This window comes from Phoca vitulina, unplaced genomic scaffold (assembly GCF_004348235.1).
Source record: "Phoca vitulina isolate PV1807 unplaced genomic scaffold, GSC_HSeal_1.0 scaffold3, whole genome shotgun sequence".
Classification (NCBI taxonomy): Eukaryota; Metazoa; Chordata; class Mammalia; order Carnivora; family Phocidae; genus Phoca; species Phoca vitulina.
The window spans coordinates 47,342,537-47,361,944 of NW_022589706.1; the positions used below are offsets into that span (position 1 = coordinate 47,342,537).

Consider the following 19,408-nt stretch of genomic DNA (forward strand, 5'->3'; position numbering starts at 1 on the left):
TTTTTTCCTATTAAATTAGCAGACTGACTAGTTTGTGTACCACCAGGAAATGCCACACACACTGTTGGAAGGAATGGTAATTGGTACAATGATTTAGGAGGGCCACTTGTCAATATGTATCAACAATCTTAAAAATATTCATATTCATTGATCCTTTGAATTATACAAATACATTCTAAGGACATTAAAGATAGAAATAGCAACTTCTCTCCCTCATAACAATAATAAAAAAGAAAAGAAACAAATAAAACCAAAGAGAAAGCATATGGGAAAGGTTAGGCATTAGAATATCAAAAAGCTACCAAATTTTACTTTTAAAATATTTTTAATTCACAAGGAAACTTTATATTATTATGTGAAGTCAAAGAAAAACAGCAAATAAAATTATAAATTATGAACTCAACCTTATATATAAAAAGATCTTAAAATGTATGGCAAAACATGAATATTGATTTTCTGGTGGATAAATATGATTAGTTTTCTTTCCGTATTTTGTCTTCCATATTCCATATAACTTTTAATCATAAAATTAAGAAATGCAAACATAAATAAAATATCAGCTAGTAAGAAATTAGGACAATCATCTTAACCATGCCAACTATGTAACATGCAATGCAAAATAAAGACTGAAATGTATAGAAAAGGCTGATGGCAAGATATCTTGGTAATGTCAAAATAATGACATCTAAGGATGTTCATCTAAGGAAATGCACATTAATCTAAAGTTGAAGACATGTTGGAACATAGCTAAAGCAGTCCAGCAATTTGCATATTTGAGGTCTAAGGAATTATAATACAGTGGGTGGGGAGACGGAAGCAGAATTGATAGTGATTTTCACTTCAGGACATATGATGTACAGAAATGATCCCCTGACAGACTTCCAAACTGGGTTATTTAGGAGTCCTCTTAGAGTGGGGGTTTTCAAAGGGTTGGAGACATAGCAGCAGGATCCAGTCACCCTGGTTTTGAGAAAGGATGGAAACAAAGGGCCAACTACACAGGTTCCAACCAGAGAGATGAGATGTACAAAAGGACTTTCCATTTCAATTTCTGGGATGAATATTTAGAAGGCTCTTTCTTGGGCAGAAAAACACTGGATGTAAAATAGACATCTGTTTGAAACTCAAAATGCCAGAGGAGAAGACAGTTGGGGATGATGAAATAGATGAGGGAGATTAAGAGGTACAAACATCCGGTTATAAAATAAATGTCATGGGGATGAAAAACACAGCATAGGGACTGTAGTCAATAATATTGTAGTTACTTTGTATGGTGACAGATGGTAACTAGATTTACCGTGGTGAACATTTCGTGATGTATATAGTTGTTGAAACACTATATTGTTCACCTGAAACTAGTATAATATTGTATGTACATCAACTGTACTTCAACTAAAAAAATAAAAAAGTAAATAATAAATAAAAAGGTTGGTTAATATCCAGCAACCAAAAGGTTTAAATTAATTTTCAGAAGATGAAAAAATACAAGCATTTGGAATAAAAAAAGATTTATAATGACTGTATTATAAAACTACAAAAAAAGTAACTATTTTCCCACTGGAGCTAGAGAGTGATGGTATAAACTAGCACAGGTTTGAAATGATTAACTATAGTTTTTTAGGATTCCAGGAAAGGCTGGATTTAGACTGACCCATAACATTACAAATGACTAGAGACGAGGTAAATCTAGACCACTATATGTACATTTGAAATAGCTGGAATAGGACTACATCAGAAAGAGTCAGATACTGACCTCAAAATAAATCAAGACGTCCTTATACACTAGAAAACATGTAAGTCCTACAAATGTAGATTTTGATTTATATATTTGTCTCATCAAAATTTATATATAAACAATGTTCAACATTACTTATGTACATACTGAATTCATGCTGATTTGATAACTTTTTTAGATTTTACATCATCTTTGGCATGATGAGATAGAAATTAGTCATTTGGGTAGCTAAATTTCATCTTAAAAAGTTTTCTGAGGAAGATTGGACCAATACATTGGCATTCTCCTGGTAATTATAATTTAAAAAAATTAAGAAAATCAGAATAATTTTTCAGATTTAATATCTACACTGCTTAAATATTATGTGAGCTTGGTATCCTTTAAAAAGTAGCATGTGTTACTGGCATATGAAGATCTCACAAATAACTTTAGCAGTAAAGATTTGTGGTAAGATTCTAGAATATCTAGGAAAAATAACATTAATGTAGAAAATTTTTCACTTAGGGGCGCCTGGGTGGCTCAGTCGTTAAGTGTCTGCCTTCCACTCAGGTCATGATCCCAGGGTCCTGGGATCGAGCCCCACATCGTGCTCCCTGCTCCGCAGGAAGCCTGCTTCTCCCTCTCCCACTCCCCCTGCTTGTGTTCCCTCTCTCGCTGCCTCTCTCTCTGTCAAATAAATAAATAAAATCTTTAAAAAAAAAAAAAGAAAATTTTTCACTTAATTTTATATTCGTATATATTTTTAAAGACGTTTGTTCAAATATTTGCTCTGTGATTGGCTATTATGATTACCTTTACATTCTTACGTGTATTATTTCTCCATATTTTATACCAGGTATCTCTTTGTATTAAACAGTGAAAGTATCAAACAAAGTATTAAACAATTAAATTAAAGTACTAAACAAAGTTACATGACTTCAAATGAAGTCATGTACAGATTTTTTTTTTAATGTTGGCACAATGTATATATCATCTATGGATAGAATCAGTTTAAACCAATGCCTATTAAATTTTCTTCAAGAAAAACAGTGAACTAGGCACTGAAATGTCAAAGCAGTGCTAGGAATTCCCAATGTCAGGGACATGAAGAACCCTTGGAGGTGGAGAAGAGGTGTTTGTGAGATACATGAGAATATTTGAATCCTATGGCATGTTCAGTCTGGAGAGACACTGGAGAGGAATCATAATGTTGGTCTAAAAACAACCTAAGAAAATCTAAAAAGCAGCGAGTGTTTCCTTCACTAATCACCACAAAGAGGTCCCACTTTGCCACCTTGATATCTTGTCTTTCAGGATGGAAGTGGTGGTGTGAAGAGGAGGCAAAAACAAACAACCTACAATAAATTTTAACCACCTATCTTGCCTTTCAATCTACCTTGACTCAAGAGAACTCAACAAACAATGACCATGATGGAGATGTGGAACCCAAGGTCAGCCCATAAAAATGGGAAGAAAAGCAAACAGGCCATTTAAAAAAAATAAACAAATGAAACTGTGATTTAAAGAACAGAACCCCAAAATAATCATTAAAATTCACTGACATTGTTATGCAGTCTTGATGGCTACAAGAGAGTTAAGCAATGCCTGTAGATCTAACACAGAAAAGTGCTATTTTTCTGAGATTAAAAAGTCAGGGGAGTAAGAAATAATGAGAAGCAAGGAGTGAGCTATAGTCCAAAGATTTTTGGTAAGCAAGATAATTAGGATATAATATGTTTTGTAGCACTAAAACTATCACAGACATCGAATATATCTTATGTCAATTCCTCCACATGGTGCAATAAAGAATTCAGCTTTTGAAACTGAGTTGCTAATCCATTAGAAACATTTCTATCTTTCCAAGTTTAGGCAAGTTCTAAAAAAAGAGCACAGATCTTAAACAAATGTGGCTTTTAGCGGGTGCTTAAAATCATTTGGAACATTTTATTGTCATTTGCTTCATTTCTCAGCAATAGATATACTCCCAGACATGGCTCAGGAAATTAACTGAGTTTTTGTTAAATAGATGGTCTACCTTTTGGCACAGGGTAGTGCTATTGATTTTTTTCTGTAAAGCTGGGTATCAGGTTCCTGTGAGAGCCTGTGTGGGCTGAGAGAGATGTGGTAAGATTCCCAGAAACTTGGTAGAGTCTTCTTTCAGAGCCCTGGCATGCCAGCATGTTCTATTGCATATCTTATAGAAATGGAGCTTCAGGCAAATGGAACTTCAGACAAAGAGCATATTTTGCTCTTGTAGTCAGGCTTTTTGACCTGCCCTATGCTTCATACTTGATGAAATCTGAGAGTCTTTAGATTCTTTGCTATAATATATATATATATATTTTATTTTTGCAAATCAATGATATTAACTTGTCTGAGTACCATAGCGTTTTCCTTCAAAATGTTTGCCTCAGTAGAACTTCCTGAGAGTTGCAGTGATGTTTCCGTGTTTGATCTGTGAGAAGTTGCGGGTAGGATATTCAATAACGTTGAGCAATTGAACCAGTAACCCTCTTGGGTTCAGTTTCCTAGGACGATTTACTTCCCACAGTGGGCAATTAGTTGTTGCTATGCTCCTACTCTTTCTGGCACTACTCTGCCCTGATCCCCATTTGTCAGTTATTAATAAATTATGATCTTCTCTCTAATTATCCTTGATTCAGAGCCTTTGAAGAAAAAAGCATGTAATCATGAGAAAATAGTAGGAATAACAACTCTCAGATATTAAATCAATACACATGCCTGGATTTATTACAATTTCATAAAGTCACATCTACTGCTAATTCATAAACCACTGAGATTTGCTTTTAATGAGAGCTTTTCTAAAATCAGTGACTGTACATGTGATTATAAATATTTGGCTATTTATTAGTATTTTAAAACAAAATAATATTAGGCAAAATATTTTCATATAATACTTTTTCTTATCAAAACTTACCGAGTTTTGAAACTATATGATCCTAGTTATGTTAGAAATGTTAAATATACCAACATATTCATGCTACCCCTTATCTGAAGAGAATCAGGAGAGAAATACAAACCTGTTGACCTACATTATTATTAATAAAAACTATTGCTGTTCGATGATACCAGGTGCATCATCATACTGGCATCAGCATATCCAGATGTCAAATAAATAATATAAGCTGGTGAAGATTTCTTTTTTTAAGATTTATTTATTTACTTGAGAGACAGACAGAGAGAGAGAGCACGCGCGAGCCGGGGTGGGGGAGGGGCAGACAGAGAGGGAGAGAATCTTAAGCAAACTCCTGAAAGCACAGAACCTGACGAAGGGCTTGATCTCATGACCCTAAGGATAATGACCTGAGATCATGACCTGAGCTGAAATCAAGAGTTGGATGCTTACCCAGCTGAGCCACCCAGACACCCCGTCTGGTGCAGATTTCTTAACTCCTATGTAATACTTCTTTGAAATTACTGCATTTACTTGTGATGGCACAAAATATTTCAGCAATCAGGAAGAAAGCACATTATGGTTAAGCATTCTATTAGACTTATGTCAGTGTTGCTAACAGTTTTCATTTTCCAAACTATCAACATTAATAGAAACAAAGCACTTCAAATGGAGATTGATGCACCATTTAGCTTTAATTCAATAATTTATGTGGTATTCATTCAATTAGGTTATGTGGGAGAGCCACAGAAGTCTTTATCTTCTAAATACTGAAGAAAAGAAGATATTTACTCAATATACAATAATTTGCGGTTGCAAGTGTTAAATTTCATGAGAAATATTGATATATTGCTCCGAGACTTCAGCAGAAGGAAAAAAGGCTTTGGCTAATGGAATTAAGGAAGATTTTGTGATAGAAAATAATGGTTAATGTGGGTCTTGACACATGGGTAAGGTTTAAATAGTAAGACATGAAGCATAAGAAAAAAGGCACAGATAGAGATCCTCTTTCCACATTCTTAGTTCATGTGCTTTGTATGAGACGGACCCTGTCTTCAGAGTCAGGTGTGAGGTCCTACTGTGCTGGGCCATGCAGTGTAACTTCTTCATCCTCTTCTTATTTAAGGTCCCAGTGTTATTGATTGACTTAGTCTGTAGAGCTGGAATTTAGGTTCCTATCAGAGGCTGTACCATATGAGCTCTGAGAGTGAAAGGCAAGAGCTCTAAGGTCAGAGCTGGGCTCAACAGAGTGACCATTCCTGCTTCGGTGATCCAATAATTGTCTGGTCTCTTGCTACCTCATGGGCCACTCCTCAATCTCCTTTGACTGGATCTTTCTCCTCCACTCTATCTCTCAATGTCATTGTTGCTGGGCTCCACCCAAATTACCGAATTTTGATGAGTGGCTTTAAATACCATATTTGTGCCACAGTACACTTTAATCATGTGCCTCCAATTGCGCAGACACTGTTTTAGCACCTAGATCAGTAAGTGTCTGTACTTTGGATTTTTTTTTAATCTCTGGAACTTTTCATCTATATGATCTATAATTCTCTTTAAGAATAAGCCACTTTGAATTTGGCCTCATACACAACCAAAGGGTCAAAAACACATAGAGGTAATGTTGGAAGGGTAGTTTGCAGCATATTTTCAAGAGTCCCAAACTCCAGCTTAATTCTTCCAGTGATAAGATCACTGGACATGTACTGAGAATCTACACTATAATCTGTATGCTCAAGATGAACACATATCTATCAGAAGAGACATATATAAAATGATGAACTAAAACTACTTCAATTGGAAAAAAATGTGTTGAGGAAACACAGAGGTGAAATTAATCAGCTATTACAAAATCAGGAATGGTCATAAAGTTGGTGACATTTAATGTGCATGGTTCTAGAACAAATAATTTATCCAGTACAATTTTCCCGTGAAGGACTGAGGGACAATTCACTAAAATCCAATGTATTTTTTATTTACTTTAGTGTCAAGATATCACTGACATTAATTTCTAGGAGGTATTTTAATTATATCACTGACCAGTTTGGAAAGTTTGAAATAATGTTAATTAATACCATTATTTTGGGCAGTAGAGAATCAGTGACTTTGTATACTAGAGTTCAGAGTTTCACCAAAATCATACAATTTAATGCTTACATGTCATGGGGAAGTTATATAGTGAAGAACAAGGACCCTAAAGTCAGAGCCGGATTCAAGCCCCAGACCCTCACTAACTGACTGTATACAGTAATTTGTGTTCTAGACATTTTCTCACAGGGTAAGAAATAATGCACAGAGAAGAATCTTTGCCATCTTGGATCTACAGACAAAAAACTAACAAGAGAAATATATATTTAGTATATAACAGCAATTATGTGTTATGAAGAGGCAAATCAAAGTAAGAGAGATCTGATATGCAGCAGAAGGAATCACGGGCCATCATTTTAGTAAGCCCAAAGGAGAGGATGGGATTTTGCGAGGACTTGAAAGCAGGAGGAAGCTATGTGCTTCTCTGGGGCAAGGGGCTAGAGCATATTGTACTTATTATGAACATTATGATGATGATGATGATGATGATGATGATGATGTTACTCCCATTAGACAAAGAGGCTTCTCTGTTTTAGAGAAAACAGGCTTCTCTGTTTTAGAGAAAACAGAAAACCCTTTAAAAACCATTCACTTAGAAAGCTATTATGCTTTGATATCAAAAGTAGGCAGAGCTCTGGCACTTGTCTGAATTTTAAATAATTACATTCAAAACGCCTGCATAATTATTTTATGTGGCTCCAAATAAGCATGAAGGAAAGTTTCTAAGTCCGGTGGGTTTTACCATCAAACTATCATTTTTCCTAACATAAGAACTGTGGCAGGAAATCAATTAATGTCTCAGACTGTCATTGTGGTCCAAAAGAAAAAAGTTACCATGAAGGAGGGATTCCATTTTAAACATTTGTCTTTATCCATAGTTGGTGCTATTCAGTTTATGAAATTCTGTCCATTGATCTGACTACTAAATTAAAGTGGAAACACGTTGAGAAAAGAGCATTACCTTCTTATTTCATATGCCTGGGACTTATCTTGGTGTTTTATGTGCAATAGATGTTCAATAAATATTTGGATATTTAAAGAATATGTCAGTTATAACTTGTTATCATTAAGACATTTGAAAAAAAATTTACAAAAGGCTAAATTTTAATATTATTTTTAAGTAATAAAAAACCTAAAGCAGCATTTTACATAAATCTACTTTTTTTCCTTAAATTTCTAACATGGTCTCAGTATCTAACTTTTGATAGGTTAGCCTTCAAGTACACTATCCATTGAAGAATTTTCGGCTCAGAAACTGTGAGATATTTCAAGTGAATTGAGTTTCGATTATTTCATTAACAAAGAGGGAAATAGGATTTAGCAGTTATATGTCCAGCCAGAGGATTTGAACATGGACAGGACAAACAAGGGAAGATCTTTTGCCCAGAAAAAAATCTTTTTTTGGGGCGCCTGGGTGGCTCAGTTGGTTAAGCAACTGCCTTCGGCTCAGGTCATGATCCTGGAGTCCCTGGATCGAGTCCCGCATCGGGCTCCCTGTTAGGCAGGGAGTCTGCTTCTCCCTCTGACCATAACCCCTCTCACGTGCTCTCTCTCATTCTCTCTCTCTCTCTCAAATAAATAAATAAAATCTTTAAAAAAAAAAAAAAAAACTTTTTTTATGAGCATTAAGCCACCCCTGAAACTAAATTTATCATTTCAGGAGCGTCATAATATTCAAGTCATATATGAGTAGCCTTAAAATCACATCAAAGGCTATGCAGCTTGAGGAAATTCTTCCACCTCTTCTTCCACCTCATAGTTTTGTTTTTTGTTTTTTTTTTCCATTTTTAAAACTGGTGAACACCTTCAACTTCTTTGTACTTATTTGCAAGAACCTGTGCAAACGTGTGGGAGTGTATGTGTATAACGTGTGTGTGTTTTTAACCTCTGAGCATACCTGTGGAATTGATTGAAATAAAAAAGCAAAGCAATTTTCTTAAAAAATAAATTCATGAGGTGTGCCTGAGTAACACAGTTGGTTAAGTGTCCAACTCAGTTTCGGCTCACGTCATGGGATCAAGCCCCAAGTGGACTCCATGCTCAGTGTGGAGTCTGCATGAGATTCTCCCTCCCTCTGCCCCTCCCCTTGTGTGTGCACTCTCTGTCTCAAATAAATAAATAATTCTCTTTAAAAAATGATAAGAAAATAAATTCATGAGCATGTAATAAGTGAGGGATCAGAAACAAAGTATTAAAAAATATTGTTTAATACCAGGATGACTATATTGACCAAGGTTCAAAGAAGAAAGTTTCTCTACACTGAAAGATGTTTTCCTTTATACTTTCTGTACCACTAAATCCTGTTAACTTAAGCTTTATATCAGGTTAAGAAGTATCCAGTAATCAAGAATTAGGCACCAAGTTTGAAGTGGAGACAGAAAAAAAGTAACTTAATGTAATCAATGATCATCTTCAAAAGAAAGGAAAAGAGGGGAAGGACATTATAAAAGACTTGCTCAAGCATGTGGAGATGTGGCAGCGTGGAGATGACAATCATTAATGAAATGTTAGTTCATTAAACAATTTATACTATAAAGTAGTAACTATAAGGAGAAAAAACAATAAAATTAGTACATAATAAAGTTATCAATGTGCATTGTCATTACTGATAAAAGGGAAAAATTAAACAACAATTTCAACATGCTGTGCATATCAGGAGTAACTAGCTCATAGTTTGCTGAGGACATGTCAGTTGTTTTGTAGTCCAATAAAAGAAAAAATTAAAATTAATGGTAAAGAAAGTAAAAAGGAGAATCTAACCCCTGCAGAAAAATGCTCTATGGAATATTTAGCACCTCTAAACACGAAAATCACACAAATTCTAAGACTGACAGAATCCTAAGATGTTATAATTCTTTTGTATTTTTTTAAATGGAACTTTTTCCTTTAAGATGGATATCTGCTTACATTATTTTTAACTGTATCTCGATAGGAAGACTCCAAGAAGTTCTGTGTAATCAATTTTAGCCTAAAATGATTAGAAAGTCTCTATATTTGATTTATTTATCTTTCATTTATTTTAGAACAAAAACGTTTATTTTTTCTTTGAAATAAATTAGTCCCATAGTATTCAAAATGTTATAATCCTGTTTTTTTGACTTGGTGTGAACAAAACTACCAATTATCAGTGAATATGTGTCTTCAAGACATATTTCCTCTGGGTCCAAATGATACAAATTGTCAGTAAATATTACATTTAAGTAATATTAATATTTTGCAACATATAAAAATTAATTTATCTGTATCACCACTGAGGAGTCAAATTATTTATAATTAAAATACATTTCACCTAGGAGCAAATACCTGGTTTTTAATAAACTCAAGAGATTAAAAAGTAACAAAATAGATTAGAGTGAGAGGATAGTCTAAAGTTCATTGTATTTTTGTGTGTGTTTATTAGTCATATTATGGCAAAGAAAGGAGGGAGAAACAAATATAATTCACTGTCTTCAGACCAATCCTAGAGCAGACTTTTTTTCAATAATTTGTCACTCATAATAATTTCCCAAATACTGTTAGGTTTTGGCTACATTTCTTCATTTAATTTTTCTCTTATTTGATAAATCTTAACTGAGTTAATTCAGGAACTGTAGGTACTATGAGATAGGCACACTTTCCTTAGTCCAAACAAAAACTTCAAAGCTCATTGCCTTGAACGAGATAGAAAAAGACCTTCAAGAATCATTTCATTTAGGTTTTGAGTAAATATATTTATTTAAAGCAACATAAAATAACTTATCCATGAAAAATAAAATAAGATGGCCAGAGATGTTTTTACAAGAACAAGATGTTCTTGTTTTACAAGACAAATACCCCCTGAAATTCAAGAATGTGCATTCAACAAAATGAAGTAATGAAAATTTCTCATGCAAAATATATGCTGGTAAAAAAATATAAATCTCAGATTTTGAGGGGTAAGATTTGTTTTCCTTTAAATTGAAGATTCCTAGTATTTGCATAGTAAGCTGTGTGCTATAAAATTAAATTCAGAAAAAAATTTAATATGAATAAACAATGTACAAATTAATAAGGTATTGCTATTTTTTAAAAGTAATATACTTCTACAAGACAATACATTCAAAATTTTATCTTACCAAGTCTCAGATTTAGTTATGCTGAAAATTAAGCTTTGGTTGTACCTTTGAATGTAGATGTAATTCTAGTATAACTGAGAAATTATACTAAAATTTAATTATTCTTACACAGCAAATCCAGGTACTTATAGAATTCATGTGGTACATGTGTGCACACACACACACTAACACATTACTACCCTTCAGTTACCAAGTAATAGGTTAATTGAACCTTCTCTCAAACACTTTGTCTAATGCTACAGATGCAACAAAGTAAATTGTTTTTAAGTCAATTTTGTGTATATATTGGGGAAGAAAAATTTTTGAGAACAAGGGCTGATTCACATACAAGTAAGCAAGAATCCATAGCTGAATGTCATCAGTAAATTCACATTAACAATATGTAGGTTAAATAAATACAGTGTGGCTAAGTATATAACATGATACATTCTATATTTGATTTTTCCTTTAATAAACCCTTAAACACACAAATTTATTGGATTCTAGATCTCAGATCTTTCCTCCCATTTTATTCACTTCCTCTAAGTGTGGACCTAAGAAATACAGTATCTTCTTATGATCCCCATGTACCTAACTATAACTAATACTCCTGGATTTGGAAAGGAAGAAACCAACTAATATCTCAGTCAGAAGTAAAGAAATGATATTACAAACCAACTCTGAAACTGTATCATAGTTATCTATGCTTTTGAGGGAGAAAAGACTCATATCATGTGGTAGTTTTCTTAATAGTTACCATACACTCAACTTAATTATCCTATTTAAATATGAGCAAAGTTTTGGGGTACCTGGGTGGCTCAGTCGTTAAGCATCTGCCTTTGGCTCAGGTCATGATCCCAGGGTCCTGGGATTGAGCCCCACATCAGGCTCCTTGCTCGTTGGGAAGCCTGCTTCTCCCTCTCCCACTCCCCCTGCTTGTGTACCCTCTCTCACTGTCTCTCTCTCTGTCAAATAAATAAATAAAATCTTTAAAAAATATATTAAAAAATAAATAAATATGAGCAAAGTTTTTATGACAAAATTTTTATCTTCTAGGAAACAGGGACATAATCAGAGGAGTCTTCCCAGGTGACTTCAGAGAGACAAGAACTGTAGGTCACCAGGTAGCCAGGTTTTTGGTCAAATAGGGCCAGTTGTCCTCACAAAATCACAAACTGCTTCCCACCTAGAAATTCTAAAAATGCATCACTGCTAGTCTAACATTAAAAGTAAGCGATGGATTTCTGTATACACACTTAAGAAAATTTTGAACATTCTTAAATAAACAGGAACTAGAAGAAAAGGAATTTTCAGATACAAAAAGAAAGGATGTTCAAAGGAATATTTTCAACAAGGTTTTATGAAAATAAATTACTGTAATTTAAGGATATAGTCATAAATCTTTTCAGAATACAATATGCAGTATATTGAAAAGTGCCCAATTCTGTATATTTATGAGTTGAATATGTGCTGAAGAGTCAAAAGTAAATAAGTAGAACAGGAACAAAATCAATATGAATATTGATTTTCTGACTTTTTTTGGACCCTACATTACAATTTCACATATTTATGCAAGTCTAAATATTTCCATGAAGACTTTCGTCAAGTTTTCTGTAATAGTCTAACACCAAAACATTTTCAAATGGACACCTCTAATTACTAAGTAGCGCTTCTAACAATAGCCTGGATAAAGAATGGAGATATGTTTGTTGTAGGAACAGAGCATTCTTATGATTTGATTTATTTACTTATTGTTATTCTAAATTTTTTTTTTCTGAAGATTGATTATGCTCAACTCAATATCAGGAAATAGTTTCTACATAAGTTGTTGTTGGGTCTCTCTACCTCTTTTATTTTTGTTCAAAATGAAAAATGTAGATGTGCAACACACATGTTAATGTATCTATTGATACAATATTGAGTACAATTCACTTTAAATCAGTACACGCTGTGATTGATGTATTCAAATTGAAATCATTCAGAAGCTGAAAATAAAAGCAGTCATGAAAAAGGGTTGGTTATTTCTCAGAATGTTGGTTTGCCAGAGCATCTGTTTGGTATCCATCACCCTGTTAGGATAGAATGCTGGCTAAGTAGAATTATTAGTCCTCTTCCTCTGATCTACCAGGCACAGGCCTTCCCAAACACTAAAATTGAAGCAGAAAACCATAAATAATTTTGAGGGAAAGAAATTCACATTTGAAAACTATATCATAAAAAATACGATTAAAGGCAGAATAAATAATAACAAGTTAATAATTAACTCTTGCGAAGAGAGCATACCTGAAAAAGAGAAATTCTGTGCTTAAAAGTTAGCACTTAACATGGACAAGGTAAAGCTTAAAAATACATCAGACATTGAAGTTATCTACTGATACATTGCTTGCCTGATTTGTTTTGGGATGTGCTTAACAGCCAAATGGTCAGATCAAGGTAAAGAAGAGATCAGCTGCAAAAGTTCAAAATCACAGCTTCCTTTCTTACCTTCCACTGAGGAGGAAGCCGATAACCACTGCCAACAAAATGACTCCCACTGCCACAGACACAGCAATTATAGGGATCTGGCTTTGATCGCTGGATGCTGCAACTGCTGGTAGGAGACACAGGAAATGGAGCCCGTGGTTAAAGAGATCATATGCATTCAAATAAGAGCTGCTTAATAGTCAGTAATCGATGCGTGGTTTAAGCAATTCCCCCACACTTGGCTGAGATTTCCCCTTCATATCTCTGCTCAGTGGTGTGTAATTGAAAAGACATCTTTAGGAGACAATATTTACTCTCCAAATGGAAATTTGAAAGAATCACTAGGTCACAGATTATTTCTTTGTCATCATAAAAAATGAATGTAATCGTTTGCATAGTATTTATCTAGGCATCTTGGGTTTGCAAGATAAAATGCAACTTAGTCCTTGAGATCAAACACCTTCATCTGAATAAGAGGTGCTAAGTATGTAAGATTTGACATTTTAGAGTTCACACGTGGCTGTTCGCTAGAAAAAAAAAAAAATCTTGGTACCTCAGACAGGTTTTTTTTTTTTTTTTTTTTTTTTCCCTCATAGACATAGCTTGAACGCCAAAATGTTCTGGCTATGATTTCAGTGAAGTTAATATAATATCACTTTTCCTAATATAAGTTTAAAAACTGTGATTTCAAGCAGAATATAATCAGTGAGTATACTTTATGTGTAGGACTACTTTTTGAAAGATATCAAGGCACACATTTAGAACTTTGAGAAGTCTGCTAAGAGTAGGTTTATTTACATCATTTTTTTTAAATACCTGGATTTAGTTGAAATATCCTACATTTTAACAGTACAATTACCATAATAAGAGGAATATGGACATGAGTAGATAGTTGTACCTCAATAAGCACGGGGATATTAATTTTGTGCCAACAACTATGCATTATTAAAATAAGAAACTTATAGAGCAAAATAAATTTTACTAATGTTCTCAAAAACCACTCAATAAGATATATACCATGCTATTGTTTAACAATATAATCATTTTTGATAAATTCAGAGTGGTGTTAGCTCGCCTTCATAACAAATTTTAAGTTCTCAAAAGTAATAACAACTATACTTGCCATGTTTTGTTTCTCATAACCCCTTACCAGATCTTGGCCCCATCAATAGTTTTGGACATACATACACTTCCCTTTCTATTACTGTCACCTCTCTTTTGATTCTTTCAAAACAAAATTGACTGACTCTGACACTTCTTGCACTTGAGCTACACTTTTAACCCTTTCAGATCAGTCTTCAAACCCAATATCAACAATAGCTTGTTCATGTATGAGAAAGACTTATTGATAATCTAAATCTATGTTCTTACCCCCTCCCTTTTCTTGGATAATAACAGTTGTGGTTCAGTGGTTCTTTATCTTGATTTTTCTCTCCTATTATCTGATGCTGAAGTCTGTGATAGGGAGTTCAAAGCTGGTGAGCAGTATAAATGGGTAGGGCAAAGCTACTCCATTATCGCAAAGAGCCTAGACCCAAGATTTGCTTTTATAATCTCTAAACTCAGATTATTTATACCATTGCTTTTTCTTAATTCTTTAATTTTCTTTTTGGTAAGGGGCATGTTCCTAGAGAAAATCATGCAGACTTGGTTCGTATACATAATGTTATTTTTATTGGGCTCTAACTGCTGTTCCAATTATTTTGATTCTCTCTTATTAATTTCCTGACAAAATCATCCCCATAATGAGTCCTTCTCATTTTCTCAAAACACTAATTCATTACCACTTCTCATGTTTCAGAAATGTTAAACTTTATAGATAAAAAAGAGTGATCAAGTCTGAACTCCATGGTTAAATCAAACTGTATGGGTTATACAGTTTTCCTTTGCTTTACCTAACTCCAAGGTTAGAATCCTTCTGGCTCTTCTAAGACCTGGATCCTTCAACAATCTCCTCCAGGAGAGATGTTCATTCCCTTACAGGCTATTTCTCTGCTATCTACAAGCCTGAACACATAATTCTCCTTGGGGGACACACATCCTTATACCTAACCTTACTGATGTTGGTTCAACTTAAATTTGAAAACAGGTCCGGGCGCCTGGGTGGCTCAGTTGGTTAAGCGACTGCCTTCGGCTCAGGTCATGATCCTGGAGTCCCGGGATCGAGTCCCGCATCAGGCTCCCTGCTCAGCAGGGAGTCTGCTTCTCCCTCTGACCCTCCTCCCTCTCATGCTCTCTGTCTCTCATTGTCTATCTCGCAAATAAATAAAATCTTAAAAAAAAAAAAAAATTTGAAAACAGGCCCAACATTTACTAGGTATATGGGCCAAAGCAAAGTACTTAACCTTATCAAGTCTCATTTCACTAATCTCCAAATAGGGATAATTTTCCTGGATCATTACAATTCTGTCTAGAGATAATATTTAGCATAGTGCTTCAATTATTGCCAGCCTTAAATAAATAGTAGATAATATTTCTACATATTGTTATCTGATCCTGCTTTGTTTATCACTCTTATTCTTTCTTATTTTTCAGCATCTTGACTAAGTTATCTAGAACCAGCCTCATTTTCTGATAACCAATGTAAATTCTCTCTGAAACTTCTCCTGTCTTTGAGTTCTATGTGTGATATTCTGGCTACATGCAATAAGTATTTCTCCATTTACCTTACCATGCACTATAAGGCATTTGACCTTGTTGAACATAAACTTCAACCTTGAGATTCTGCTCCTCTTGGTTTCTATGACATCAGATGATCTGTTTTCTCTTTTTCCCCCACTCTGAAGTACCACTTTGTCAGTTCTGTTGGCTTCACATTCTCTCCCCACATCTTATGCATGAACAATTTCTGATGAATGCTGGCTCTTAATCCTTCACACTTCCTTAGCTCTTCACTCTGTCTTTCTCCCTTCCTTCTTTCTTTTCTCCCTACCTCTCATGGATACTTCTTTGCATATGGTATCAGTTAACTATAAGCTGATGAGTCCCAAATTTATATTTCCAAGTCTTATTTCTCTTCAAAGCTTCACTCTATTAAAAAAAAAAAAAAAAAAAAAGACTGCTTTCTTTTTATTTGGATTGTGTTTTCATATAAAAACAACATGTTTAAAATCGGCCCTTATACCACATCCAGCCCCAAGGGTATTAACAAAAACACATCAATAAATAAACATAACCATAAATCAAACCACGAACCAGACTAATTTGATCTCTTTTCTCCTGGTTTCTTTTAACTATCACTGAATTTTTCTTAATTCCCACTTGCTTATTAATTAATAAACATGTTCTCTGTTTCTTTTGTTTTTCCCCATGAATTATATTTTTTCATCTAACTGTCACCTATTTAATTCAAATCTGCTGGCATATGGTTCGTCGGCGTTTTAAGTGTCCCCTTTGCCTTCTGTGTACTCACATAAATACCAAAAATATCACTTTGATCATGTTTCTCTGACCAAAAAGTTAACAAGTACTCACTACCTATGAAAAAAAAAATTCCCAAATTCTCCATCTAGCATTCAAAAGCCCTTGTAACAAAATTCTAACAAATCTTTCTGGTCTCAATGCACCATTTTGGCACTCTGAGATTTAGTTTTGGAGGAAGCAGGCATGATTAATCAGAAGTAGGGATAAAAATAGGACAATTTCAGACTAACCAAATATTAATTTTGATAAAAAATATGGATGCCCCATATTCTCAAATGCTTCATTTTTAATAATTGACAAGATCTAATATAATTTAACAATATGTTAAAATATACATGGTATGGGTTAACATCTTGCAATAAAGTAACTTTTAATAGCATACCAAAAATTTTCAAATGCTTAAATTAAAACATTTTATGAAAATATTTTAGTAGTGCCAAGTTACATAGGTTCATATTTACATGTTTTTATCTACTGTTCACTTAAATCAGATCTTTTGTATAATAGACAATTAAATCAAGGGCCTATGAGGAAGAATTTAAATAATACATTTTCATTTTTTAGAAAAATTTCAGCATTTTCTAATTTCCTTGATGGGCTTTGATTATTTTACTATTTCAAATGTACTAATTATTTTGTGAGCTATTTCTAATAAAAATAATTCATCAAGATTTTGTACTATTTATTCCTTTGTTTGTCCTGACAGCATCAGTAATATCCCCAATATATCAACTAACTTGAAAGTATATAGAATTGATAAGGTACTGTCAATGCCCTCATACTTCTTCAAGGAAAAAAATATTATAAGCCCAGTATGATCCATGATTATTGTTTTAATATATCATTAAGTTTTTTAATCTTTAAAGATATAAACCTCTAGTCACTCACATTTCCTTTTTTTTATATATGTCATGTAGTTTTGAAAGAATTGCTGAGGAATATTTAGGGAATGCTTAAAAGCAAATTTGGGGCAACATAACACACTACTATTAAAAGGATATTCGTTATAAACATTAATTGTCTTTAGTAAACAATATTCCTTTTTCTTCAATTATTATATACTTAAATTATCCCTGGAAACTTTAAGGTAGCATACACCGAGAAATCACGTTGATTACCTTATTTTGCTTCTCATACTCCTGATTGCAAACCCATATTACATAGATAGTTTCTACATTTTAGCTCTATATTTGAATAGTTAATGATGAAGCTGAAAAGATTTGTTAAAGCCAGATTATAAGGGTTTTTGAAGACCAGGCTAAGAATTTGGGATCTTTCTACCACAGCTGTAACTATCTGTTAATTTTCTTGATTAAGATAATTTGATCAAAGCTATAATTTTTGATATGTAATATGAGTACATAGGAGTTAGTGGGGATATTTAAAACAGCATGGCAGGCAAATATGCACATGAAAAGAGGTTGAACATCATTAACCATCAGGGATTTCAAATTAAAACCATAATGAGATATCACTACCCACCTGTCCAAAATGACTAAAAGAAAAATATAGTGAGAACAGCAAATGCTGATGAAAATATGGATAAACTGATCACTCATACATTGCTGGTGGGACTGTAAAATGGTATAGTCACTCTGGAAATCCGTTTGTCAATTTCTTACAAAATTAAAAATAAAATTGCTGTATGATGTAGCAATTGTACTCTTGGGTATTTATTCCAGGGAAATGAAAACTTAGATCGATGAAAAAACATGTACATGAATATTCATAGCATGTTTTTTGGTAATAGCAAAAACTGGTATTAACCCAGATGTCCTTCAACAGGTGAATTTTTAAATAAACTGTGGTCCACACATAACATACTCAACAAAAAAAACTTGATATACATAACAATTTAGATGAATCTCCAGAGAATTAAGTCAATTCTAAACTGTCACATACTGTATGATTCCATGTATGGAACATTTCTGAAATATCATATTTTTTGAAATGGATGTTTAGAAATTAGTGGTTGTCAGTGATTAGTTATGGCACAGGAACTTCCAAAAGGCAGTTGGTATAGTTATAAAAGGGCAACCCGAGGGATCTTTGTGATGTTGGGACTATTCAGCATCTTGACTTTTGTGGTAGATATACAAATCTATACAACTGACTAAATTGTATCCAACTTAATACACTCACCTGTTTCTATACACACACACAAAAAGGAGTAGAAAGAAATGTGAGTAAGATTGGTGGATTGCATCAATGTCAGTATTCTGAATGTGATATTATGCTATAGTTTTGCAAAATGTTACCATTGGGGGAAACTGAGCAAATTGTACAAGAGTCCATTCTGCACTGTTACTTACAATTGCATGTAAAACTCAACTTATCTAAATAAAAATTTCATTAAAAAAACAGAATAGCATTATTCCAGCCATTGGGTTATACAGATTTGAATCAAGTAGGTAAGAATTGCATGAAAGGAAGTGATGCATTGGAGAAAAAAAATCATAAAAGAAACACAAAGGTGTTTGGTAAATCTTAGCAAGTGGGAGTTAAGAAAAATTCAGTGATAGTCTCAAAGTTACAGGACAATTTATGTTAAAAGAAACCAGAAAAAAAAAGAATTAACTAGATTGGCTAGATGGTTTCATTCATGCTAAGTTTATTTGTTGGTGCATTTTTATCATTGCTGTTGGGAAAAAGGATGACATATGGGGCCAATTTTAAACATGTTATTTATATGCATAACAAAGTGGATAATAGGCAGTTATAAAATATAAACCA

At 33.6% G+C, this 19,408-nt stretch overlaps 1 protein-coding gene across 8 annotated transcripts in view; it reads right to left on the bottom strand.

The window, feature by feature from the left end:
- Positions 1-19,408, bottom strand: part of EPHA5 (EPH receptor A5) — a 346,898-nt gene that overhangs the window by 77,607 nt on the left and 249,883 nt on the right. For 4 of the 8 annotated variants that reach the window (XM_032400482.1, XM_032400478.1, XM_032400476.1 and 1 more), the window contains one exon: positions 13,274-13,376. In XM_032400482.1, the coding sequence (XP_032256373.1) occupies positions 13,274-13,376 (103 nt within the window). Of the gene's footprint in view, positions 1-13,273; positions 13,380-19,408 lie in introns of all 8 variants that reach the window. The other 4 variants (XM_032400477.1, XM_032400479.1, XM_032400481.1 and 1 more) reach the window with 1 other exon arrangement.